A 27376-nucleotide genomic window follows, 5' to 3' on the forward strand; every position below is an offset into this window, starting at 1 on the left:
ATGCAGCATTTGGATTTTTGAGATGAGGGAGTTTAACTTCCCTCCTCTGTAATTCTGGAGAGGGCTGGTCAGTGCTGCTGCAGGAGCAGTTGGAGAGGGGAATGCAATCTCTGCAGACCTCTCCTGCCTGTGGCCGTGTGAGCACAATGATTCATTGCCAATTTGGAGTCTGAACAGGCTCGCTGAACTCAGAGGCAGGCTGTCTAGCTCCCTCATCACATAAATTGAAAATATCTTTATACTCCAGTGGCACCTTCTTCTAAATGGCCTGAAATGTAAGAAAATAACATAAATCTATATTTCTAGCCATGTGGCAGGGATTTGCTAATGTTATTCTCATGGTTGCTGCTGCTCAGGGCAGGGGTCACTGGCTCTTTTTAACTGGGGACCTCAGAGCGTTAGCAATGGGTTGCATTGAAAACAGATAATGCTGCACTTCGGACACATCTTGAGATACTAAAAACCCAGTGTAGTTATCCTGGCATCCCTTACAGATTAGACACAGCTCACACCAGGCACATGCTTATAGCTGCATCTATACCAAGGAATGTGGCAGCAGAAAGATGCCATTTCAAAAGCGTGCTGCTAGCAGGCAATACTGCATTGGGAATGTTTTATAACCTGGCCCAAAATTTGCCTTAATTAGAGGTATTGTCATCCTTTGCATTGCTGTACTGAAACCAGAGGGAAGCAGCACTGTGAAGCTGGAGGAGGAAGGATTGCTGCAGAACAGGGCCTTCCTGGAGTTCTCAATTCTTATCTCAGTGCTTCACCTACCCTGAGAAATTGGCCTTGTGAATTGAGAGGTGAAGAGAAGCAGTAAAAGAAGTTCAGATATCTGGGGTTTCTATCACTAACCACAGCACCACAGCCATTCCCAAGGATTGTGCCTGGAAGCCCCCCTTGGATGAGCCATTGGCTGGGCAATGCAAGGTTTTGGTCAGACTCTGACACCTCTGCCCCAACATCCTTTCTTCTCTCATGCATTTTACAGGAGTTTTTAGCTATCTATTGATGTTATTCCTGTGTTGAGTCCTTTTGGTTTGTTTATTTTCACCTCTTTCTAGGCTGTCCCCAAGTCACCTCTCTCTCGAGTGCTGTTGGGGAGTTTATACCAGTGCTAAATTATTACAGAAATCTACACTGTTCCTGGGGGATATCTTCAAATACTATCTGCAGTCTCTGTTGGTATGCTGTCTTCATGTTTGCTGTGATAAAACAAACAGAAAGAGCACTACCACAGAATTCTTGTAATTTGGGATTAAAATAATAGATCAAAACTGATATTGGGGGTGGATGCTTCCATGCTGAAAAATACCAGTGTTAATATCAAAACACAGCTATGGATCTTCTCAGGTTTAGTTGCTCAGATTAGGATCCTTTTTTGTTGTGACTCCTCATTGCTATTCATAGGCTTTCACAGTTCAGCCCCTGCCAGGACATCAGCCTCAAGTAATGGGAAACAGCAGCAGCAGCAGTGCTTTGTAAGGCCAAATCAAGAGACCGAGTTCCTGCTCAGCCACTGTAGCAAAAAATCCTGCTCAGAACCCTATACTGCCAGCAAGACACTGGAGCAGTTTGATTTTACACTTAAATGGAAATTCTTTGAAGTTTAGAAGAAACTAATCTGTAACTTGTTTCAGAAAGGCAATTAAAATGGGTCGTTAAACCTGGGTGTATCAAATTCCAATTAGCATTAGCATGGACAATATAATTAAAAGGTAAATTAGCCATAATAGCATAGACTAGAACACTTCTTACAGTAACTAACAGTCAATTGAAACCATGTACTTTGGTTTCTAGGGTTGTCAATGATTAAGTTGAAAGGACAGAATAAAGCCTGTATCCATTCATCCTGGGACAGTAATGTGTTCTGGGAAGTTAAACATGAGGAGCAGCAGTGTGCAAGCCAGCCATCATTAAAAGCAGTGGAGGAGACTAAGCAGGACTAAGGAAAGCCAAAGGAAATATTCTAGAGATGAAAAAGTGTATGGATGAATTATGAACATGGTGATACAAACACTATGGGTCCTACTCCAAGGTGCCAGTAAGAGTTTTGTGCCTGCTGGGAGAGGACTTTGTTTAGGCTGAGCTGCAGTGAGCAGCCCTGACCTGGTGACCTGCCTGCAAACGTGGGTTTTAGTAGTAATGCAATCATGGTGATGTTTTCAGTGCAACTGAAGGACTTGGTAGCCAGTAAGGTTTAGAAATCCCAGGGTGTTCATTGCATAAGCAACAGAAAATGCTGGGAAAGTAAATATGTGATACACATAAATGTGGTAAAATGGCATAATTAAGATGGGGACTTTTGGAGACTTTCTCCAGGGTGTTATTTATTAACACTGGGGTGTCCTCTTCTGCCAAGGGGTAAATAATACTCTGAACAGAGGCACAGATAACAGACTGCAACTAGTCTTGTCTCCTTGCAGCCTTCTGTGCACTGATGAAAGGCAGGCACCTCAGCTTTAATAACAGAGGAAATGGAAGTTATGCCTTACTGGCTGGTGGGGGGAGCCTGTGGTTTAGTATTTTGCTGTTAGGATTGGGAGAGATGAGCCTCAGAGGGTAGGAGAGAGTGGACACCCACCCTCTGCTCTCAACCCCATCTGGGTTCTGGCACAGCCAAACCCAGGCCAGGGTGGAGCTGGAGGATGTGCTCAGTCCCCTTCTCATTGGCAGCTTCAGGGTCCCAAAGCCTTGGCTGTGTCCTGGACTGGAGGGGAGGGCTGAAGACTTTACAAATGCAAAAATAGCTGAGGTATATTGGCAAGGAGGAAGCGTTCCTGTAACAGTCTCCTTTTGCTATGCTTCTGCATTGCGTAGATATAGGAATCCACCATTACAACAGCTTTCCAGAGTATTAAAAACCATTTAGAATGCTGTGTGTTAAGAAAAGCCATTTTCAGATCATCAGCTCTCACAGCATCAGACCTCCTTTTCCACTGCTGTGTTTTTCACCATCTTAGCTTAATCTTCCTCTTCTATTAACGTTATATTGGCCAGCTGGGAACATGTACAGCTGAGGAAACAGTCACCATCAACATAAAAAGGTTAATTAAAATGATTAACCTCCCCAACAATTCCCTTATGGAAAAATCCTATAGAATTTAATAGAAAATGATACATTTACTATGTAGTATTTAAACTGTCAGAGAAAATTCCTTAGCAGGGAGGTAATTCCCTATTAAATTCTATAACTTCTCAGAGTATTCTCCACAGAATCTTATTGGATTAATCTGTATTAAATTCTACAGCATTTGGCATAAATTTTTCAACGCCAATAACTTCTAAAAAGAATTTTATAGTGATGCAGGGGTGTAGGGTTTGATGTGAGGCTTTTCAGAAGCAGGCAGGGTATTTTTTGGGAGCGACCAGTAACAGTACAGCAGTGATGTTGTATGATTTCTAAATTAAAATATAGGTAAAACAAAATTACATTAAATCAACCTAACGTGTAAATATCGCTGCTCTTCCAGCCATGACTTAGGCTGAACTGATCCTGCCTATTGTGTTATCTGAAATCCCTTGCTTACTGGAGCTGACAGACAGAATTAGGGGAAGAGCACACTTTAATACGGGTTTTTTTATTTGATGGAAGTGGAACTATGAAAATTCCATTAGGGCCAGCTGAGAGTTTTGCTTGATTCGTCTTTGTCTTTGCTCAGCTCATCTCCTTGAGCACAGTATGTTTCTCCCTGTGGAGGGTTGGGAAGAGAGAGAGAAGCAATTGTTATTTGAGAGTGTCACAGGGATATAAAAGCTATAAAATGTACAAGGTTTTAGTATACTTTGCACTTTTAAAATGTAAATGTTGGGGAAGATATCAAAATTGCTATGCAAGTCCTTGGTGAAATGTCTGCATAATGCTGAACTCCTACATCTGCTGTTTGTATAGCATTTCTTGTGATAATTTTTCTCTGTCACTTAGCTCGTGATCTTTGTAGCAGCTGTGAGCTCCTAATGACTTTGCCTCTTAGGTTCTATACTGTTATTTTTAAAGTCTGAAGTACAAAGTAATTTGGCACTTCCTCACATATCCTGGGGGGAAATTGGTTCTGTTTGGTGCAATTTCTGAGAGTCACAAAAGATTTGAATAAATATAATTTCTTCCACAACTTCGTAAACTTCAAATTTTAATATTTTTTTCAAAAAGATGTCTTTAAATGAAGAATATTTATGCTAGTGATAAAAGGAGTGTTCTCTTTTTCAGGAGGATTATGGTGAAACAGATACTAAAAAGGTGTATCTTGGAGATGAAAAGACTTCTGAGTGCTTCAGTTTGTAGGGCAGTCTCTGAAGGGTGTAGCTCTCTAGGGGAATGGCTGCTTCCGTTTAGAGTCAAAAAAAGACCCTCCATTGCCCCATTTCAACAGCTCTGTATTCTGTTGTTGAACAGAGCAAGGGGTGGGTTAAGAACCTAAAAATTCCAAGGGAATTGGGTATTTAACCTACAGCCCCAGCTAGACAGACATCTGCATCTCTGGCTTCATGAGCACCCTGGTCTCTGCTTTGTAAATGTACGTGGATGCAACCTTCTCTTCACTGGATCAGGGCTGTTAATCAGCATCCAGGCAGTGATATTTAAAGCCCTCATTGTTATCTTCTGAGATCTCTTTTATTTATGTTTCACAAAAGGCATCTCTCTGCAGAGAACTAGCAAAAGGTCAGTGCCAAACTTAAATGTCAGAAACCCCATTTTGAGAGGTTATAAGCAGATAAGTTGTCCAGCAATCAAAAGTCTTCTGTTGAAATGTTTTTTGTTCTTAGTTTGTTACACTGCACTGCATCTGAGGGACCCTATCTTGCTCCCCAAGGAGGGACAGAGTGGGGCACGGCAGGAGATGCAGAAGGTGATGTCCTGGTGGTCAGAGGGGACAGCTGGCTCTCAGGATGCTCGTCTGTCCCCAAGCCTGTGGAGAGGAGCGTGACCAGGGACAGCTGACACAGCTCAGTGTGAGACCACAACATACAGCACAATGCTGAAAGACACTGTGTTTTACCCAGCAACTAAAATACTGATGCTTTGAACATGGTTTCCGTGAGCTGTTGCAAAAGGAGAGAAAGCTCAGGGTTTTTTGGACTGACAAATTTCCCATGTGAATACTCTTTCTGCCTAGGAAGTGCAGCGCTGTACGGCTGACATGAACATCACTGCAGAGCATTCCAACCACCCCGACAACAAGCACAAGAACAGATACATCAACATCCTGGCCTGTAAGTAAGCACTGGCCTAAGCACAATGAATAACCCAAAGGTCACTCTCCTCTTACAGTGTGCATGTGTGACTGGGACAGGCAGGTGGCCCAGGGTACATTATTACACAGGGTGTAATAAACATGTGTGGCTGGGAGATCCTTTCCCCGTTAAAGACAGTGAATGTTTTGACTTCTCTGGGGCCAGGATTTTACTCCAGCTTTTGTTTTGAAATGTTTCACAGCTTGAATGTCCAAGCATAGTTGTAGAAGTTTGGTATAAAATTTTGCAGAGGAATAACTGGGATAAATGGATGATCAGAGCTCTCCTGCCTGCTAATGCCTGAAAACTGGCCTAGGGGAAGTGCATGGAGGAGCAAAGAGTTTTACTGATGATTCCTGGGATTACCTTACAGTCCCAAAGGTGCTAAATCTTACAGAGTGTATCTGCTGTATTTCAAACTGCTTTAGCTCTGTGTAGGATTTGGACAAATAGTGATCTTTGTAGCACAGAGCAGGCTTTGCCTGTATCCCTCTGAGAACTGCAAATCTGGACTCTGCTCTAGAATGCAAATTCTGGGATGAAAGTGCAGTAACTTTTTCCCCGTTATTCTCTTTTGTGGAATGGATGGCAGATGCAACTATCACTGTGGTTTAGGGACAGACATGGAGAGCCCACTGTTAAAAAGTTCACAATGTTCATAAACATTGCAGTAAATCTTGAATGCTTTTGACGGCATAGGAAGGAAATACACATCCCTAACAGATTTTCAGTAGTAATCAAGGTACTGGCTGAGGACTAATTCCCAGACCTGTGAAAGACTTGCTGTGTGGCCTTGGGCAAAGGCATTCATTGAGCTTGTCCCAGCTCTGATTTTAGACATAGAAGTCTCATCTCTCTAGGTACAAAGATATGACATTTAAGGAGGATTGAAGCAGGCATTTCAGTCCTCCACATTATCACTGGAGGATCCTCTCTCTCCATTGGTGCTCAAGGAAGGCAAATGAAACCAGTCTTTATGCTTGAAGTTGTCTCACATGTCTCATCTCTGCATGAGTTGGAAGCACCACACAGCCTAGGAGCAGGACTATGATATTTTCCTGCTTTAAGGTGGAGTCAAGCATTTGAGTGAAACAAAAAGAGGAGCTAAAGATCACGGCCTCAAGTCTGTCCTCATGGTGTGATGATGGTGGTGAAGGAGTGAGGACATTGACTCAGCTCCCAGAGCCAGCAGAGCTGTCTGAGCCCAGCACTGAGGGGAGGATAATGAGCTGAGCCAAGCAGAGGCAGCGTTTCACAGCCCTGTGGGGTGCCTTGGCTCTTTGAATCTCACTACCCTGAGTGATGTAGATGATTCTAGAAATTGTGCTCCTGAGGCTCCAGTGCCCTTTAAAGAGAAGCTGTCGCAGCATGAACCACATACTTTAAGGGATGTGAAGGCTGAAAACCTGCACATGAGCAGATGACCAAGAACAGATACTCCCATCTCCCTCTTGACTCCAGTCCAAGGCCAATCTCTTCTGTGTATTAGTAAGGGCAGCCCTGATACCCAGGAAATGCAGTTCTGCAGCATGTTTCCCTAATGTTCCTCTGCTCTGTTTTTTATCCTGCAGATGATCACAGCAGGGTGAAGCTAAGGCCTTTACCAGGGAAAGATTCTAAGCACAGTGACTACATTAATGCTAATTATGTCGATGTAAGTTGTTTTAATGGTTTTTATCTGCTCTACCTTTGAATCCTTCCACAGGAAGGAAGTATTGTCACTTGTGATGTGATTGTATTTTCCAACTTCACCTGATAACTTTGCTACAAATTCCTCACTATTCTGAATTTAAAAAGCACCTTTCTTGTTACCTGTAAAATATTAACTTTTCTGCCATGATACTGCTTTCATCTCACTTGGCATTATGGTTTTCTTTGAAGGGTTACAACAAAGCAAAAGCCTACATTGCTACCCAGGGACCTTTAAAGTCTACCTTTGAAGATTTCTGGAGGATGATTTGGGAACAAAATACAGGAATCATTGTCATGATCACGAACCTTGTTGAAAAAGGAAGAGTAAGAGATTTTCTCGTTTATTAGCAGTTGCTCCTTAGCACTTCCCCAGATCACCTGGGCAGAATTTGTTTTAAATGGCTTGGGGTGATATGTACTGATGCATAACACATAAGTAACTCAACACAGGGACACATCCTATTGTATTTGCAGGGTGCCCGACAAAGGAAGGAATGAGGAATCTGACTCCATGTTCTCAGAAGGCTCATTTATTATTTTATGATACTATTATATGTTAAAGAATGCTATACTAAACTATACTAAAAAATACAGAAAGGATACTTACACGATGCTAAAACGATAATAATGAAAACTCATGACTCTCTCCAGAGTCCCGACACAGCTTGGCAGTGATTGGCCAATGAGTGAAAACAACTCACACTAGAAACCAATGAAACAATCACCTGTGGTAAACAATCTCCAAACACATTCCGCATGTGAGCAAAACAGAGAAGAAGCAAATGAGATAAAATTGTTTTCCTTTTTCTCTGAGCCTTCTCAGCTTCCCAGGAGAAAAATCCTGGGCGAAGGGATTTTTCAGAAAATATGAATGCCACAACATCCTGAGCCATGATTTTTTTCAAAAAGCTCTAGTCACAAATACAAACCAGCAGCTCAGGCCCTTACCCAACTCACCCACCTGTGTCTGTGTTCAGAGGAAGTGTGATCAGTACTGGCCCACGGAGAACAGCGAGGAGTACGGCAACATCATTGTCACGCTCAAGAGCACAAACGTCCACGCCTGCTACACCGTGCGCCGCTTCACCGTCAGGAACACCAAGATGAAAAAGGTGAGCCAAGCCCCCACTGCCCCTATCCAGGCCTCCTCTGGCTTGGGTAGGATGCAAGGCATACCAGAGCAAAACTCAGCGTTTGCATAGGCAGCCTGGAAAGGCAGGTGGGTGGGAAATAAGTGTGTAAAGACAGGATTACAAGGAACCTGTTGCTAAGTTCAGCCTGTATTTCTTTTTCTCAAGTGCACTGCAGCTTTGGTGTCCTTGTAATTGCTGTTATTACCTCTTCCCACGTGTATTTTTCCTCAAACTCTGTCTCCACCCGTCAGCAGGCAGAGCTGCAGGTTTCTTCTGTCAGAGTCCATCACTTTCTCAGCTGAGCAAGCCAGAAGGACTGACGATATTTTTATGTTTCTTTTCCCTCCTCTCTCTCTTGTCTCTGCCCACCGTGGTACCCAGGGTCAGAAGGGGAACCCCAAAGGGCGGCAGAACGAGAGGACTGTCATTCAGTACCACTACACCCAGTGGCCTGACATGGGCGTGCCTGAGTACGCCCTGCCCGTGCTCACCTTCGTCAGGAGATCCTCGGCAGCCAGAGCCCCGGACATGGGACCAGTGGTGGTGCACTGCAGGTATGGGGGCTGTGACAAACCACCCAAGGCAAGCTAGGGCACAGTGTGTGCCCTTCTGTGCCACCTAACACAAACACTGCAGGTTACTAACACAGCAGCAGTGTGTCAGCCCCTGGGGTGCAGGTAGATACAAGCTTTACTTTGCCTACATCTTAAAACAGGTCCAAAGCAAAAGCTTCCCAGCTGATACAGGGTTTTGCTATAGCCATGATACTGAACTGCACTGGAATTGGAAAGCTCCTTGGTCAAAGCTTTTTCATAGCCTGCCAGTTCAGTGCATGGACAGGGCAGGATCACCTCTGCTGGGAACCAACAGTGTGGATACATGGACACCTGGGAATGCAATTGCCAATGAACCACACTCACCCTCACCAGCACTTGCAGTCACAGCAATAGATCAGTCAATATACTGGTTCAGGAATGTGGTGTTCATCACTGTGTATGAGGGGGCTGCACAGCACTGTATCAAAGAGGAGAGGATGTTGGGGGTTACAGCTCCTTCCTCAGCAGAAATGGAGAATCTCTGAAGAGCTCCCATCTCTCTAGGGCCCAGGACTGCCTTTGTTCACTGTAAGGAGTTCTGGCTCCACAGGATTAGCTCCCTTTTATACCTTCCCAAAGTGCTGGCATCACTTTCATTTCCAGCTCTACTGGAAATGTGCAGCTTGAGTTTACCTCAAGGCTGAAGGCAGCCAGAGCCATCTCACAGCCTGGAGTGACCTTGGCAATCCAGCATAGCAGCAGCTTGGCAAAGGGTGGATCTCTGTATGGCTTCATCCAGCCAACACTAGTAACTGCAGCAGTGGAAACAGGAGCCAAGTGTGAACAGCCAGAGTGTGACACCCAGGACCAGAGCAGCCTTATCCTCATGCTGCTGGCACAGATGTGATGGCTTGTATTGTGTTCAGCCTCCTCTTGAAGCCCAGAAATACCCACAGAATGGTGGAATCGTATACCTGTTAATATTTCCAGAAGCCCAAAATATTTTGCTGGGAAACTTTAATGGTTGAAGCTAGGAGGAAAATGGAAGCCTGTGAACAGGAATATGTGAATATATGCTTAGTTCTGTTCTAGCTACTTCTGCATTTGCTTTCATCTGGCTGTATTTCATGGGTTTCTCTTATGTTCTCTGTAGTGCTGGTGTTGGCAGAACTGGTACCTACATTGTGATAGACAGTATGCTGCAGCAGATAAAAGACAAAAGCACAGTTAATGTCCTGGGTTTCCTGAAACATATCAGGACGCAGCGCAACTACCTCGTCCAGACAGAGGTAAAAAATGCACTGGGGTTGAATTCAAAGCCTTGTTCATTTTTGCATTGTAATCAAAAAGAGAGTAGATTTTTCCAATTACTTCCCTGTAAAAATTGATTATATTACTGATATTTTTCTGCACTGGAATATCTCTCTCTTTTTAGACCAGAAACTTCAGATTTTGGTTTTGACTTATTCAGAGTTGTATGTGCTACATTTATAAATATTTATTCTGGATTTGGCAGTATTTGCATGAGTGGCTTGTTTTGCACACCCTTTCCTATAGTGTGCACTGCTCCTCAGACAAAGACATCCATTTAGGTTATTCCAAATGTCCACCTGACATGCTGATGTTTTTCTAGGAGCAGTACATTTTTATTCATGATGCCTTGTTGGAAGCCATCCTTGGGAAGGAGACTGAAGTGTCTGCAAACCAGCTGCACAGTTATGTTAACAGCATCCTCATTCCTGGCATAGGGGGGAAGACACGGCTAGAAAAGCAGTTCAAGGTAAGCCTAAATCACTGCCATCCAGAGGCACCTAATGCTCCTACCCTCTTTTATATGGCCTGTCTTCATTGTTCATTGTCATGGCTGAGGAACCAAACCAGAAAACTTGATCAGCACAGCACATCTTGAGAGGTTCAGTCCTATACAGTCCTAGCTGCACTGCTGGAAATCAGTGCTCATGCTCTTCAGCCAGAGGTGAGAAGAGGGACAGGGGCACTGTTTGGGATTGTGCTGCTGGTCTCCCTGTCCCCAAGGGAGCTTGGATGTTCCCAAGTCTGTGGTTAGCTTGGCTGGAAGTCTTTCCCCAAACTGTGGCTCTCATGCATACAAATATGGGGAAAAACAAAAGATGAGGTTCTTTGCACAACCTACTATTTCATCAGTGTAGATAAGGAATTACAAATGTTTTAAGACCAGGAAACAATATGCCTTTCTCATTGCTAATCATCATGCTTGTTGTGTTTCCTGCTATGTCATAGCTGCTTTCTTCTTGGCCAAAGTAGTTTCTTTTTCCCAGATCTCTTATTTGAAACCTGAGATTTTCTGCCTGCACTTTATTTGAATACATTGTAAAATATTTTTTGAGAGTTTGTATCATAAGGAGACACATGACATCTGTTTTCACAGCTAAACTCACTCAGTTAATAACTACCCAGTAAGTACCCAAGGAACTGAAGCTGTTAAATTACACCAGGTGCGATGCTATTCAAAATGAATCTGAATTCACTTGTAGGAATCTCAGTATTTCTCCATCACTCAAGACATTCCAGATGCTTAATTACTAAATTAAAGGAACGAGTTCAAGAGCATGCACGCCCACAGAAAATGCAGGAGGAGGCAAAGATTTGTTATTTTAAAAAGTGTTGCACTTTTACAAACAATTCTAAATTATATGTATAAATTATATGTTTTCTGATGACTTGTGCCAAAGTTTAAAAACCCTAAGTGCCATTTTCAGAAATTACTTTCTCTGACAACATCGCACAGTTATTTAGAATCCCCATAACTTCTAATGGGGCTTATGCCAGTGCACAGATGAGTTGAGTGCTATCTTGTTTAGAGTGCATTTCAAACTGGGATGTGACCAGCAACAATTATGAGAGCTTTCTCTTGCTTCTGTTGCTGCCACAGAGCTGGCAGAAAATAACTTGTGCTCATGCCCCAGTAGAGCAACTTACATCCAACCATGTTAAAGTGACACTGAGTATCAAGGTGTGAGTGCAGGAGATGTGAAAGCCACCTTTGCTCTCTTTGCTCTGGCAGAGTTTCCCCATATACTGGGGGAGTATTCAAATACAAATCTGCCTTTGTGCCTCCAGGCAGCCCAGAATGAACATGGCAGACCAGAGAATGTAGCCCATGGCCTAAGATCTCAGATGTGTGGTGGGTTCCCCAAAGGCCTGGCAGAAAAAGACATTCTTCAGGAATGACCTGGTTATTATTTTGGGGAAAAAAATAAAATACAATATTAAAGTTTTGTTGCTCTATTTTGCTAGCTTTTATTCCTCAAGACCTGCTTCTGACTAAACATACCTGAAATTCTGTGAAATATATTCTCAAAGATAATGAAACGTAGTGTTCTGTGAAAATACATTTTGATGGAACTTCATGTGCAGGATGTTGCAAAGCTGAGAGCTACAGAGATCTTTTTATCTATTAAACATGTTATATGAAAAGGATGATTTCCATTGGAAACTTGAGTACTTTAAACAAGTTTTAACAATGCAGTTTATTCTTCTACTAATGCATCTTTGCAAGAGTTGGCAAAGAAACCTCCTCTCTTCATTTAGAGCGCTCTGAGGGCTGACTTACTACTTTATTCTCTTTCAGCTGGTTACACAGTGTAATGCAAAATACGTAGAATGCTTCAGTGCTCAGAAAGACTGCAACAAAGAGAAGAACAGGAACTCATCAGTTGTGCCATGTAAGATCACATCTTTGGTTTGATTACTGCCTAGCATAACTTTTTGTACCGAATTCTCCCGGTGTTTCGCATGAAAAGACGTAGCCACTAGGAAGGGGAAATGTAATCTTTTGTTCAGCCCAAGCTGTCTTGTCTTTCAGTATTACCCTGATGAAACTGAACAAAAGGAAATAGTTGCAGTGTCAGCCAGATTTACTGTCCAAGTGAAATGTTAATTTGAAGTGCTTAAGAATTTGAATAATTAGGTAGGGGATAAATCTATGGAATACTGAGAGATTACTTTGATACCAGCTCCCAGCTCTGGTGAGATCTCCCAGAGTGATTGGCACCAGTTGTTTGTAATTCAGCTACTGCACTCGGTTTCTCTGTGTGAGCCACCCCAGATTTAAGGGTGTTTAGTGCCTGAGGACACAGTTTCACAGTCATTAAAATGGAATCTGTGTGTGGCTGTCAAGCAATATGAACTTGCACCAGACCAAGCATGGGCACAATGTCATCCCCATCACGTAACCCAGAGTACAGGGCACAGAGGACAGATGATAGCCGAGCTAGCACAGACTAATAGTGGCACAGATATGCTCCATCATGAAGTTTGTTAATAAAAAGGGAAGTCATCAGAATACATCTTAAAAACAGATGGGAACACACTAGAAATAGACTGTGTGATTTGGCCCTTTGTGTCATGCAGCTGCACTGATCTCAGTTTGCCTTTTGTGGGCTGTCAGAGGGTTTGAGGGTGATGTTGAACCCAACCCTCAAACACAGGGAAGCATGGATCTGCAGAAGAGCACCAGCTTCTGGGAGGTTCCCTGTTAGGGAAGATGTTTGCCTCTGGAGGTTCTCTCACCCTGTGAAAGATGGCAGTGCTGCAGAGTGGTAGGGAAAACAAAATAAATCAGCTGGGTTTGTGTGCTGCTGGAGACAAATGGAACACTACACACAAGAATTACCCGAAATCCCCTGTTATCACTGCATATACTGTTATTTGGTAATTCAGCCTGCTGTGAAAATCTTTGCTATAGTAAAATTTGATTCCTGAAATTACTTTGTCCTTGTGGGAATATTGTGCAACATTCTCTTTTATATCCTGTGTTAGCAGGCAATGCTTTAATGCAGTTAAAGTGCTGGCCTGCTCCTGTGGGAGATGGGAGCTGCACACTGTTTGCTTTGTTAACGGCTGAGAAATTCTTACTTTCTGCATTGTGCCATGATCAGACTTTGATCTTTTTTTTTTTCCTGTGTTGTTGTTTGTTTTTTTTTTTAATGTTATAGCTGAGCGTGCTAGAGTGGGCTTGGCACCACTGCCTGGAATGAAGGGAACAGATTACATTAATGCCTCTTATATCATGGTGAGGAAGCCAACACCTAATTACAAAGTAAAATCAATTCTAAGGTGCTAAATACCAGATGCCTATAATTGTCTTAATTCTGTATGTAATGGCTGTGTATTAACAGATGAGATTTTAACACCTTCCCCATAATGTAAAGCTATTAACCGTGTTTTATTAAAGATTCTTGCCTAAAAAAATTAATTACAAGATGCATTTAGATGGAATCTGTATTTCTGTGAGATACAGTCAAATAGATACTGGGATTTAAAGTAAATTAAAGCAGTAGGGACTCTGTAGAATTGAAATGGAGTTAAAAAAATATAGTCTGTGTGAAAATATTGTGGTGTAATATGAAATAGGGCCATTACATGTCCCCAGAAATTAAATCAATGCTTTAAAAGTATGGGAGGCAGTAAGTAACTGTGTGTTTGTTTTGCTGCCAAAGGGCTACTACAGGAGTAACGAGTTCATCATAACCCAACATCCACTGCCACATACAACTAAAGATTTCTGGCGAATGATCTGGGACCACAATGCACAGATCATTGTCATGCTGCCAGACAACCAGAGCCTGGTGAGTTTTCTGTGTCTCTCCCTGTGTGGTGCCACTGTCACAGCCCAGCTGGGCACTGCACAGGGTCACTCAGTTGCCTGCTGGGGCTGTTTTGTGGCTGAAAGCATAGCAAATTTTTGAGCCACCTACTCAACCTTTGCCATAAGCTGGTTACAAAAAGATAAGTTCAATGATGTAGGGGCTGTTCTTTTGCTGTTGCCTTTGCACTCACCCATGGACATCCAGGGCTGGAGGGAGCCCAGTGCTCACAGATAGCACAGCACTCCTGTCAGCATCTGCAAGGCTCCTGAGGGCTGCCTGGCAGGATGCAAGCACTGAGGATATGGAGAGGCTGGGGTTATGGATAAGGACTTTGAGAGGAGCAGAAATGCAAGGTAGGGACAGGAGGATAATTGCTGTGAGTTTAAGCCTCAGGCCGTGCAAGAATATGAGTGCAAGGCTGCACATGCCATTTTTTAATGAAAGTAAAAAGCAAACAAGTATGTTAATTTAAGTGGAAATAATGAGTCAGACAGAGAGATAGAATAAGGAGACACAGGTGAAGTGCTAATCACTACTTCCAGATTTACTAGCACGTCTCAAGAGGGCATGCTGAAAAGGATTAGGAACTAATCGGTTCGTTTCTTCATGCACGCATCACTGAGGTGAATAGACAATTGTAGCTGAAAGTGGAAGAGAAACCACCTTCATTACAGCAGGAAAATAGCAGTCATGAGGGGCTACTAAAGAGGCAGCAGTCAATATGCTGCTTGTGTGTGGGGATGAAAGGGAGGGCAGCGCTGCAAAGAGTGCTCAGAGACATTCGATCAGATCAGAAAGCGCTTATGAAATGAAAGTATTTCAGGTGGAAATGAGGCTGATCTTCTCTTCACATGTACGTGAAATAGCTCTGCAGAACCACAGTGATCAAAGGGTAAAGGTGGAATGCTGGGCTCAGCCACAATGCTTTCACCTTCACCATTCCCAGGGTGGAGGTGGCCAGGAAGGCAGTGGCACCTGGCCTTGGCTCAGTGGTCAGTGTGGGATGTGTGGCTGGCAAGAAGGGGTGGCACAGGATTCAGGCAGCACCAAGGTGCGGCATGTGCAGTGCCAAAGGACAAGACAATAATGGAAGGTACCTGTACCCACAGAAATACACTTGGTTTAAGAGAGATGTCCAAGGCCATGGCTGCATGACATCAGTTCACAGTTCATGTTTGCTCATGAGTGGGAGATGGGATGTCCAAAGACATGGGTTGGCTCTGTGCATGTGGCCAGGGCAACTTCTGTGCTCATGCTTTGAAGCTAGGAGAAGAAACAGACTTTGCATGTAGGTGGTGACAGACCATAATTTCCTTTCTCTGCAGCAGATTACGAATTCACAGTTATTTTTAAAAGAAGGGCTTTGACAGCTGTTTTAAGGAACAGCTTTGACTTACATCCTGCCAGTCAGGCTACTTCAGCATGAACTTCTTCCAGCCTTCCCAGTCTTACTGAGGTTTTACAGTGTCCCTTCAGTCGAGGTGTTTTGCTGGAGAACTTGCATTAAGTTTAGCCAGTGTTTTTTTCAAGGCTAAGAATATTTGGGTTTTTCTCTTCCACTTCACTCCTCTGCTCACTCCTAAAAAGTCAAGCCCTACATAAGTATCCATCAATCTTCTACCTAGGCCTGATCCACAGACCTAGAGTTTTGAATTAGACCACAATAAACACAAATTAAAAACAACAAGTCATTAATTTTTAAAGGTCAATGAGTTTTTTCTAAACAAATATCTAACTTTCAAACAAAACTGTGTAGGCAGGAGGTCATAAAGCTGGGCATACAATACAAAGGTTAAGTATGAGTGAGCTAAGATAACCATTTCCCTGTGAAACCAATTAAAAAGCAGATGTTACCTGTTTGAACACACAAAGGGAGGATCTGGCAGGTTTACTGCCTACTCTAATAGTAAATTTGGTTTAGACAGAAGTGTTTTTTAAAGGTCAGTTCCTGATCATCTCTATTTATCAAAGCAATTTTTTGATCCACTGGATTTTTCAGTTACACCAAGGTATCTGAAAGGCTGCAGTAGTGTGTTCTTTCATTTCTCCAGGCAGAAGATGAGTTTGTGTACTGGCCAAGTCGTGAGGAATCCATGAACTGTGAGGCCTTTACTGTGACCCTTATCAGCAAAGACAGACTGTGCCTCTCTAATGAAGAGCAAATTATCATCCATGACTTTATCCTTGAAGCTACCCAGGTAAACCTTCAAATGTGGGTCTTAGCTTTTGACCAAAATTATACTGATGCTATTTATATACAGAAGAGAGAGTTCAGAAAATTTTTGAAAAGGATTTACTTGTAAATGCATGTGGATGCATGTTGCTCTTGGGGGAAAGGTATTTTCATTGGCTCCTTCTCCCTCTCACATCTTCTACTGCCAGGTAGATTCCTGTAACTAGTAAGGCTAGTATTAGTATTAACTGTCTGTCTTGCTTGAAAGTGAAGACGTGATTTTACCAAGGTGTATGGTCTTATTTCTGCTTACAAAATTCAGCATTTATAGTTAAATTGTTTGGGAATCTTAAGTAATCATAAAAATGTAAGCATGATTCTTTTGAACTATAAAGCTGCTTCTGGTTTGTTATCTGGATTGCAGCTGGACTTTGCTGCAAGACATTCATTTGCAAGCCATTTTAAATTTGACTTGCTTGCTCTAGTTTGACTTTTGAGCCATAAGGACTCTGAGAGAGGTTTGATATGAGCCCTGAATTCAAATACAAAATCTTTTTTTGATTAAACATTCTGTCAAACTTGCATTATTTTAGGGTGCTCACTGTTACAGAGCTGCTGGAGCTGTGTGTCCTCTGTCTATGTAAACTGTTTGGAAGAGGAAAGTTTCCCTCCAGTTTGCAGTGAGGCTCTTTGCTCTCTGTCCCTGGGGTGCATGGCTGTGAAGGGAGCTCATGCCAGGCTGGTTTGTCATTGCAGGATGACTACGTGCTGGAAGTCCGCCACTTTCAGTGTCCCAAATGGCCAAACCCTGACGCTCCCATAAGCAGTACCTTTGAACTTATCAATGTAATCAAGGAAGAGGCCTTAACAAGGGATGGCCCCACCATAGTTCATGATGAGTAAGTAATCACTTTTCTTCCATTTATGTGCAGATTGTACACTCAGCTGAAAGACACTTGTTAGGACTGATGTCTATTTCTGCATGGAGTACGTGGGGTTTAATAGTCCAGGAGTAGGTGGGGTTTAGTAGTCCAGGGAACAGATTAGGAATATATAAACTTCCAAGGATGAGTTTTCAGTGGGCATCTGAGGCCAAATACATTTTGCTTAGTGTATTTTTTGTGTTGGTTATAATCTTATGTTCTTCTGCTCCTGGAAATATCCCAAGCAAATCCTACAACCTGTTTCAGAACCCAGCAGAGCTTTGATTTAGATAAGGCTCTAAGCAGCCTAATGTGGGCTGATGGAAACAAGTTTGAAAACAGCCCAGGCTTCTGTCTAACAGCTCAGGTTTCATGTGCCATGTAAGACAGAACAAGCGTGGCTCAGCTGTGTCTCATGATGAGCAGCAGAAATATCTTGTGACAAAGGGCCCAGGTCTTCTAAAAGCAGATTTATTCTTCCTCCTTTTGCTTCCCAAAAAATATTCCAAGGGGCCCATACAGTGCCAAGTGGGAGGGAGGGGGCCCACTGACTCCAGGCCAGCATGCCCCAACACCTGCCTCTTTTGTAGCACATGGTTGAGCATTGTCTCACCAGCTATGCTTGAACACCCAGTTATAAAGAGTGCTAAATACTGCATTGCATATTATTACTTGCACACATTATGGAGCTGCAGAATACCATTACAGTGAGGCAGGAGCCTGGGTCTGACCTGCTTTTCTTGGAGGGAAAGAGTACTTTCTGGAGTCATTCTGTGCTTAAAATCCCAAGGAAGCCCAACTTCTGACAGTCCTCATGTTGTCCCAAGAGCGAGCACCAAGCCAGCACAAACTCCTGCTCCACCTGCAGCACCCCTGCATTGCAGCCTGTTTGACTTTGCCACAAAACAATATTAGGAAGGTCTTGGGAATCTTTGAAACAGCCTCACTGCCACGTTCTGGTGTGTCAGTGGTCAGAGCAGGCACTGTGCTGGTGTCCCAGGAGGACATTGATACCCACTGGTGCTGCCAGAGCTTCCCCTGCACATCCATCCAGGTGTTGCTGCTGCAGCAGGTTTTTCCCAGCTGATTCCTGCAAATGGTGCCCTGGGCTGCAGCAAGTAGTTTTTCTCCCACCACCTCCTCCTGTCTTGCTTATGCAGACTTAAAGCTCTGTTGCCTTTCACCAGCACTGATTAATTCCAGGCTGGTTTTAATATTCATGCTTTGGGTAGTCTGAACTGAAGTTTTGCTGCTCTTGCAGTATTTAAGATTATGTTTTACAAAATTAGAAACATTATTGATTTGGGCATTTCATTGCTAGATGAAAAAAGAAAATCAAAATTGCATTCCAAGCAATGCTGAGTCATTCTTTCTGTACATTGCTTTTTTGGTTTATTTGTCATATTCAATGATTTTATCTTTACGCCTAATACATAATGTGGATTCTACTTTTAATTGGAGTCTAAGGAAATGTAGCTGAAAATGAAAATTTCCCTTTGCTACATGCAACAACTATATCACATAATCTACTAATAATTACAACTGCAGATTAATTCCAAATATATGAACTTGCAGATAACTAAATTTATGTGGTATTTAGGAAGTACATGGTGGGATGAACTTGATAACATTTTTAAAAGTTCAGAAATTCCAACTCGAGACAGTTGTCAAGATTTTTAAATGTAACTGCCCAAGTGTAGGCAACTACATAAAGATCTGCTGCATAATTTTCTGCAAGAAAAGTCTTCAGATTGTTGGGATCTGGAAATTACCAGCCCAAGTGAAAATTATGCTATTACACCTTCAGAAGGATTTAGTGGTGTCCTGTCAAGTCCATGCACTGTGCACTTTGTCCACTGTCCCTGTAGATGAGTCACAGCCATCTGTTTGATGCTGCTGCTTCTCCTCTAGACCTTACATCCAATAGAGCACATCCACTGTGATCCGAGTTCTGTTTCCCATTTCCAGGTAAACTGAGCTTGAGTTTGCAAAAATCATATAAAATTAAGTCAGCAGATGTCTTGATTTCTATGGGAATGCTGTACAAATCCTAGTGGTAATTTTGCAATACAAGATGGTATTGCAGCATTTGCTGATTATTTCAGTTTTCATATAAAGCTCTCCAAGTGGCTTAGGGAGCAGGTCAGCACTGATGACCCCATTTACCAATGGGAACATTTAAACACAGATTTTGTCAAAGTCACAGAGGAGACCCATAGCACAGCCAGGACAGAATTTCAGTCTCCTGAGTACCAGGAGAGCAGAGTGGAGGTTCCTCAGAAGCCATTGTGTATGGTCCTTCATGCTGTGCCTCACACTTGCACCTACAGCCTGAGCACACCCCAGGCTTGCAGCAGCGAGGTTTCTACCTGACCAGTATCTCAAGGATATCTGAAGGACTGATGTGTGCTCCTGATGAATAACTGCTGCTTGGGATTTTATTACATGACAACACAGCTCAACTCTTCAAAATCTGTAATGTCTCCTGGGTGCCTGGCTCAGGGATGTTGCCTTTACTGATGAATCAGACCTAGGCAGGACTTTGAGATGTGCCCCAATTATTTGTAAGCACCACAGAGCTGTGTTAGTTTTCTGCAATTGTCAGATGTGGAGGAAGAGGCAGAGTCTCATTTCTTTCTAATCACTCATGTTTTGCTTGAGCTCCCACTAATGAATTTAAAATACACTCCACTGTAATGCAGATGCTGTCAGCCCATGTGGTGTGGGAGAACTGATTTCAGTGTTACGGTCTCCAGGCTGGGTATTTTGGAATGGTTCATGTTCTGCTGCTGATACAGTTCTGTGTTTAATAGTGCAGATAACCTGAGATTACTGGTGTACCATCAAATTTCTTCTATGAATTAAAATGACAAAAAATTAGCCACTATAAAAGAAGCATTTAGTAAATACAAAGAGGAACTACAGTAATGAAATAAGATTATAACAACACTCTCATGACTCTATGTCAGTGCCCTGGTGTGTTTCTGAGTAACTCTTCATTGGTGTGGTTTTCCAGGTATGGAGCTGTGTCAGCAGGAACTCTCTGTGCCCTTACCACTCTGTCTCAGCAGCTGGAGAATGAAAATGCTGTCGATGTGTTCCAGGTGGCAAAGATGATAAATCTCATGCGGCCTGGAGTATTTACAGACATTGTAAGTCTTTTTGAATGGACTATAAATAGATGGTTTACAAGGTTTTCATCTGAGACCAAAAGCATGAACTAAAACATGCATTGTGTATGTTATCAAGCCCTACAGCATCTGCTACCAAGCAGAATTTGCATTTGAACTTTTTTTGTGTAGTTGTCATTTTTTTTAACCTCAAAGCCACACTCTAAGTCTCTGATTTGCACTTAAACTTATTTCTCATACTTTGGAGGGGAGCATCATACAGGCAAGTCCTAGCACAGAAGGACCTTTCAGCTTGTCACCGTCTGCCTGCCAGCCCTGTGAGCTAAGCTGTGCTCTTTAGATCTGGCACGTTGTGGTCTGAAGGGATGCTCAGGGCAGGTGAAGCTGCAGGGAGATGAGGCTCTTCCCTGAGTGTCCAGCAAGAGCAGCCCCTTCCCACAGTGTACAAGGTTCTGCCACCCAGGGAGTGAGCTGTGGCCTCAGGTTTTGTTCCACCCTCCTGAAGTGTTTAACAGTATATCAAAAATTATAAATCCACTCAAAACTGGAGTTTGGGTTGACAAAGTTAAACTGGATGAACAGAGGTAATTGCTCTAAGTCTATTTCTTTGCTATGTGTTTGCTTCTGGTAATGAATGCCCATGACCTTCCCTGGAAATGCCAAATTAAAGTGCCACTCATTTATGTGCACTCAAAGGATTGAAATAAGTTGTTCTTTCTTTTCCAGGAACAGTACCAGTTTCTTTATAAGGCAATGCTAAGCTTGGTCAGCACTAAGGAAAATGGAAATGGTCCCATGACACTGGACAAAAATGGTGCTGTGATGGCCAGTGACGAATCTGATCCTGCAGAAAGCATGGAGTCTCTTGTCTAATTGGAAACCTGAAAAGGCACTTAATTTGTAGAACTTCTGAAGACTGAGTGAACTTTTTTGAGGCCTTTTTTGCCAGACTCTAGGTTATACAATAACCCAATTACTTTTTTACACTGATAAAAGTTTTGATATTTATTTTTTGCCATTTTATGTCTTAATGGTATCCTACTGAGCATTTGCACCTCTGTTTATTTCACACAGTGAAACGCAATTTTATCTAGTTTGCACTATATGATCAGTGTTACTGCCTATAATATCCTAATACAAGACAAGCCCTGATGTGACATTCCATGACAACAAACATATGCTTTTTCTGTTTTGTTTAAATGCAGTGAAGTTTTGCTAACTACAGTGACCCTGGAATCTTAAATCTTGAATGCTAGGCCAGATGGATTCTTTCTACAACAGATACTGTACCCCTTCATACCATATTTATTATTTAGTGATCATGTCAAAGTTTTGGTAGCGGTGTTCTGCATTCCAGTGGAGTGGATGAGCAGTGTTCATCCTTTCTTGACAAAATGTGGCAGGTGATTATTAGCTACAGTGAAGGTCCAACAGCCTCGTGGAGCTGAAACAATTATTTCTGTATTGTTTCAAATTGCTGTGTTGTACACTTACAGGCCTGAGACTTGCTTCACATGGAATATATGAATTACATACAAGATAATTATAAATTAGATGCAATTCATATGTGGGATGCAGTGATAAGTTTTGAACTTACAGTTTCAAAGTTTCCCCATGTATTCAGGAAAATGTTGATTTTGGTTTTTAACAAGCCCTGTGATGGGAAGGTATTTTGGTTTTATTTTCATCGGAGCCAATACAGTGAGAAATCTACAACAACCCAAAATCAGACCAGTTTTCAGATATATTAAAGGTAGCAATATTTTACATTACTAAGCTATTCAATATTTTAAACACATCTAATTTCCTTACTATTTCTTGAATATGACCTCACACCTAATGGTATGTTACATGATGACAGGCGTTTCTTAATTTCATAACTGTTAGATGCCATTTTTACAGGTGTGTAATTTTCATACTTTAGTGCTAAAACATAAAGTACTGATCCATATTTACTGGTGAAGCAAACTAATAAAAAAACTACCTATAAAGTTACATTCTCCCTCTTTTTATTTGCCAGACTAATTCTTTAGCAAAACCTTAGTTTATTGTGTTTTCCCTCCCTTGTCAATAGAATGGTTTCCCCCAGATTATGTCAGTAATTATTGTTTGGAGCATTTAAGTTTACATCCTCACTGGCTCCCTCTTCCTTTGTATTTGGTTTCAATTCAATAAGGTCAGTCCCTGTTTAACAAAAGTAGTAAGCACATGCTTAATTCTCCAGAAAAGTAAAATTTGTTGTGTCCTTCATGGCTTGGCTGAGTAGGGAGGGGTTATTGAATCTGCCTGCAAAAGAAAATATGTGATTTCAGCCATCCTGACCCTTGGTGTACTATCCCTTATACGTGGCATTAATTTCTTCTAAACTACAGAAAACATGCATTGTAATTTTTTCAGGCCTTGTCAAAATACTACAACTTTTTTTTTCATTTAAGTGTAAACCTATTAATTTCTACCAATCCAGTCTTGCTGAAATCCAGACATTTGGCATGGTTCTGTTTATTTTCACTCACAAGGAAGCTGAAAGCAAACTGCTTAAAAGGATATTGAGAGTAGATATGTTGGTTCAGAACCTCTTAAGGTGCAAACTGACACAGCCTCACTGAGAGCACAGGAGCTGTGCTAACATTTGTGTGTGCTAACATTTGGCCTTTTATCTTAATAAGGGAAAGATTCAAAGTATTCGAGGATTCATCAACACCTTTGACACAGTCACCTTTTACTTCTCAGTTTGTTGAATCCCTCCATCCAAGCAATCCCAATAATTGCTAATACCAAACAATTTAATAAGCCCATGGTTTCAGTAAGGCAGTCCCATGCCCAGCAACAGCTAGTCCAAATAAAATATCAGCAGAATGTTTCAAAAGATTGTAGTTTGCATCCCCGTTGCATTGCATGGAGGTGGGAGTCAGTAGGAGCTAGGATGGCCCTCCAGTCACTACACCCCAGTAACAGAATGGTTTAAGTAAGTTCTCAAGTGCTGCTCCCAGCAAGGGCTGGAAGGTTTTGCTGAGTGGTTTTCTGGCCAGCCTGCATCAGCCTCAGAGGCTGCTGAGCCCCCCTGTGCCCCCAGTCCTGAACCTGGAGCCAGCCAATGCCAGCTGGTGCACAAAGGGACTCATGAGTTGGATCAGTTCAATTTAGAAGTATTTTAAGATCCCATGGAGATGTAGGGAGAAGTTAGAAATTCAAACCTTGACAACTAAGTGACACAAAGATTACTGCAGGCATCAAAAGGTTGGATTTGTTCAGTACTTTCAGGTGATTACTTTTCATTTCAGTGGCATGATGGAAGATAACTGTGGTTTGTGACACACTGCCTGAATACCCTTGGTTTAATCCCTTACCTTCTCACAAGTTTTAAGCATCAATGAATGAAGGCTGCGGGGGTTGAACTTTGGTAGATGCTTTGGAAATCCATGCATTTGCATTTTCCAACACCTGAAATACTTGTTTGGGGTTTAATCCATGGGGAAATTATATACCCTGATGTTCTATGAGTTCTCCATGGATTATTTTGTAAGGGAGCTCCAGCTGTAAGTTAAGTGCTGTGCTGACAGCCAGGTAGCCAATAGATAGTAGTGATGCATGAGGCTTGAAGGGGTGAAGCTAGAAATTGCTTGTGAAGGTCAGGATTAGGCACACAAAAGAGCCAAATCTATCCTCCTGTAAGCAGCTGCAGTTCTGCTCTCTTACACAGGTTTGCACCCTTTCCTTGGGACTGAGTGCAGGAGGAGCAATGTCTGCTCAGAGATGGGCACTGATAAACTCTCCTGATGCTCCCACGAGTGTCCAGCCCAAGTCCTGCTCTGCAAATCACCACCTCTTGCTTTTGGGACCCCAACCCCTCGGCTGTACCCAGCTCCTGCCATTCAGTCAGGATGTCTTTCAAGCATCAAAGGTTCCCAAGCAGTGTGCAGGTCTGCAAATTAAGAGGACCTGAGAAAATTCCTATATCAGAATGTGGTCCTCAGCACCAGCCCTGAGAAATAAGGAGCAGAAGGACTGAAGCACACACATGTCTGCATTTAGAAAATCCTATTTCTCCATGTCTTACGTGTGTCCTGTGCCCGCAGACCGTGTGAAAGACGTGAACTGTGTCTTGAGACCATAAGAGCAGCCAAGCTTTCCAAGTGGGAATGCTTGGAAAGCTTCTGTGTCATCTGAACATCTGAAATAGGTGGCAGGCTCAGAATCATCGTCCAAACACTCTTGTGTGTGAGCTTGGCTTTGGTAGGAAGGTCTGGGGGAGCCACTGGGACCACTCAGACCACTGAGTCCTCTGCAGGATCAGTGTCTAAAGAACATTCATTTTAAACAGCATTTGTCCTTAGTATTTCAGTGTCTGTTTCCAAATGCTAATTTAGAAACAGGGAAAAGAAAAATCCAAACCCCTTAAACTTGTCCTTGTAAATGACTGTTTCTGTACTGTGGGTGTGCTCTAGGTTAGTGGAGTCATTTACAGGATCTGCAAAATTTCACTTGTGTTTCCAGTTTCTGACTGCTCAAATTGCTTGAACACAGGAACATTAGGAGAAGAATCTTTATGATACAGCACAACTGCCTTCTCATTAATCTTTTTTAAAGCTGATGTATTTTATTTAAAAGCTAAAAAGTATAGATATGGATTCTACCAAAGATACATGCTACTAATTCTCAGCAAAACAACACCAACTTAATTTAAAAAAAACTGTAGTTGTCTTGAAGATTTAGCAGTCTTTCTCAAATTCATGTCTTTTGACATCAGATCTTTTGTTCCGAAGTTTATGTTCAAATGGTGCCAGTGAACTTTTATATGAAGGGAAAATGCCTATTTGTTAATCTACTGCATTGCTTTTCTTCTTTTTCTTTTTCTCTCTTTTTTTTCAGATGTAATTCACTGTTACCCTTTGCTCTTCTTCTCCTTGTTGCCATTCTAACAATGTGAACTGCATTGGCTTCACTTATCAAAGGAGAAGAAATGCAAAAATAAGGAAAGAGAGGAACTGTAATAAAGAGATTTGGCCTCTACTTTGTCTTAGCTGTTAAACTGTTTTTAGTGTTTTTGTTAACTATTTGCAAAGGGAAGCATTTTCTACAGAGGATAATTAATTTCAAGAAAAATGTCTTGAGTTTTAAGAATAAACGTCTCCAAAAGAGGAGATAGTCAATTTTATACAATGTCACAACTCTCCAACATTTGGGGTAGTGACTTTTTTGTTTTGTTGGAACACTTGAGACTAGCAAGCAGCCATTGTTTCTAAAGACCGAAGCATTCGTGTGTACTCCTGTTTTCTTTTCCTTCATTTTTAAAATAGCAATGTCATTAAAACTGTAAATATTTTGTTGCTTAGATAAGCATCTTCTGGGAACTTTGTATCTATGGTATATAATCATAGAATTTTATATTTTCATATAAAGCTAATTTTTTTCTAGTTTCACCTCCTTCCTAGTTCTGTGGTGGTTATGTGAATACAAACCTTCTGTGTTTCAAGGTAGTGAGATGCCATCATCACACTCCAAAAAAGATTTCCACACATGTCATTTCTTTGGGGCAGTGATTGTGAAAGTTGGATTTTTTTTTTGTTTGGATTCCATTGTCAGTGTGTGCAACAGGATTTAGACTTAGCCAGTCACTAGATACGTTTGTCTCATTGATCCATTCAGAAGAAAAATAAAAATGTGGTGATTGGTTTGGGGAAAGGGTGGGAGGGAGTATTTTGAGGGAGAATTTTTGTTCATTTTTGGTTTTTGTTTGGGGGCTTTTTGTAACTTGAAGAATCTTCTTTTTGTTATGTTAAACTATATCAAATCATTCTATTATAGTGTTATTTAATATGTAAATTGTATTGCTATACATAAAATAAAGTATGGTTTTTGATGTATTTATGGACTTCTTACTTATTTGCATAGAGTACACACAAGGAACAGATGCAGGAGTCAGTATTTCATTGTCCCAGGCATGCAGGAATGATGAGATCCAAGGCCTGCTTTAATTAGATCTCAAATTTCCAAGCAGTACTCAGCTGGGAACTGCCACTGACAGTGGAGTTCACTGTTCCCTTCTTAATTGTCTCCAGCTGTTAGAGAGCTGCCAGTAAATAACTCCATCCCTTTCCACCAATGCTCCTCCCCAGGCAACTGTGACCCATCAAAATCCCTTTTGGACAGGGGACTGTCTCCATTCTGAACAGGACCTCAGATCCTGAGCTTTCTTGCCAGTTCCTTTGACATTTCCTTCCTTCCATCTATTTCTGCCTTACCAGCCTGGAGGAGCAGGGATTTCCCCCAAGCCAGCAGCACCCTGTGATTTACTGTGATGAATGGCATTGCTCACTAACCCAGCGCTGTGGCAGGAAAAGCAAAGTACTCATTCCCATCTCAGACAGACTGGGGGGACACAGATGTCCCAAATCCTAGAGAATGCACCAAAAATCCCCCATGGAATGTGTTAGTAGTCACAGCTCCTTGCTGCTCCAGCCAGGAGCTGTCACTGAGGTGGACACACGTGATGCCATCAATGCTCGTGCTGTTTTGCAACAGAACCTTGGCAGCTCCAACACCACCTCCCATTCTGGTTCTGTGCTCAGGGCTGTGTTACCTATTTTGTTGTGCCTGGGGGGAAGCCACTCAGGTTTGTGCACAGATTTTTGTTGCAATTGGCTTCTGGCAGCACCTTCAGAAACACAGCAGCACTCAGCCTCCAGAGCAGCACCTGCACAGGGACAAAAACATCAATAAGTCAAACTGCTTGTTGATGTAAAATTGCTGATTAAAATCAATACACTACATCTGCTGCCTTCTGTGCTGCTGCATTCTCACCTGTAAGATCTGTGTTCTGGTTGACTGGGTGGAAGAGGGATCCTGGAACACTGGGTGGGGACTGTGATCAGCAGGACACTGCACAGCAGCCTGATGACCCTTGCCAAGCCCCCCACCTTGTA

The 27376-nt window shown here is 42.2% G+C and overlaps 1 protein-coding gene across 1 annotated transcript in view; it reads left to right on the top strand.

Annotated features, from left to right (window-relative positions):
- Positions 1 to 26131, top strand: part of PTPRG (protein tyrosine phosphatase receptor type G) — a 392464-nt gene extending 366333 nt beyond the window's left edge. Inside the window, exons 16-29 of the mRNA XM_030957087.1 lie at positions 5118 to 5214; positions 6807 to 6889; positions 7117 to 7251; positions 7905 to 8039; positions 8442 to 8614; positions 9750 to 9885; positions 10230 to 10376; positions 12207 to 12300; positions 13573 to 13649; positions 14077 to 14205; positions 16278 to 16424; positions 17156 to 17298; positions 20339 to 20474; positions 21180 to 26131. Of these exons, the coding sequence (XP_030812947.1) occupies positions 5118 to 5214; positions 6807 to 6889; positions 7117 to 7251; positions 7905 to 8039; positions 8442 to 8614; positions 9750 to 9885; positions 10230 to 10376; positions 12207 to 12300; positions 13573 to 13649; positions 14077 to 14205; positions 16278 to 16424; positions 17156 to 17298; positions 20339 to 20474; positions 21180 to 21326 (1779 nt within the window). The 3' untranslated portion in view covers positions 21327 to 26131. The remainder of the gene's footprint in view (positions 1 to 5117; positions 5215 to 6806; positions 6890 to 7116; positions 7252 to 7904; positions 8040 to 8441; positions 8615 to 9749; positions 9886 to 10229; positions 10377 to 12206; positions 12301 to 13572; positions 13650 to 14076; positions 14206 to 16277; positions 16425 to 17155; positions 17299 to 20338; positions 20475 to 21179) is intronic.
- The last annotated feature ends 1245 nt before the right edge of the window (positions 26132 to 27376 follow it).

This window comes from Camarhynchus parvulus, chromosome 12, assembly GCF_901933205.1.
Source record: "Camarhynchus parvulus chromosome 12, STF_HiC, whole genome shotgun sequence".
Lineage (NCBI taxonomy): Eukaryota > Metazoa > Chordata > Aves > Passeriformes > Thraupidae > Camarhynchus > Camarhynchus parvulus.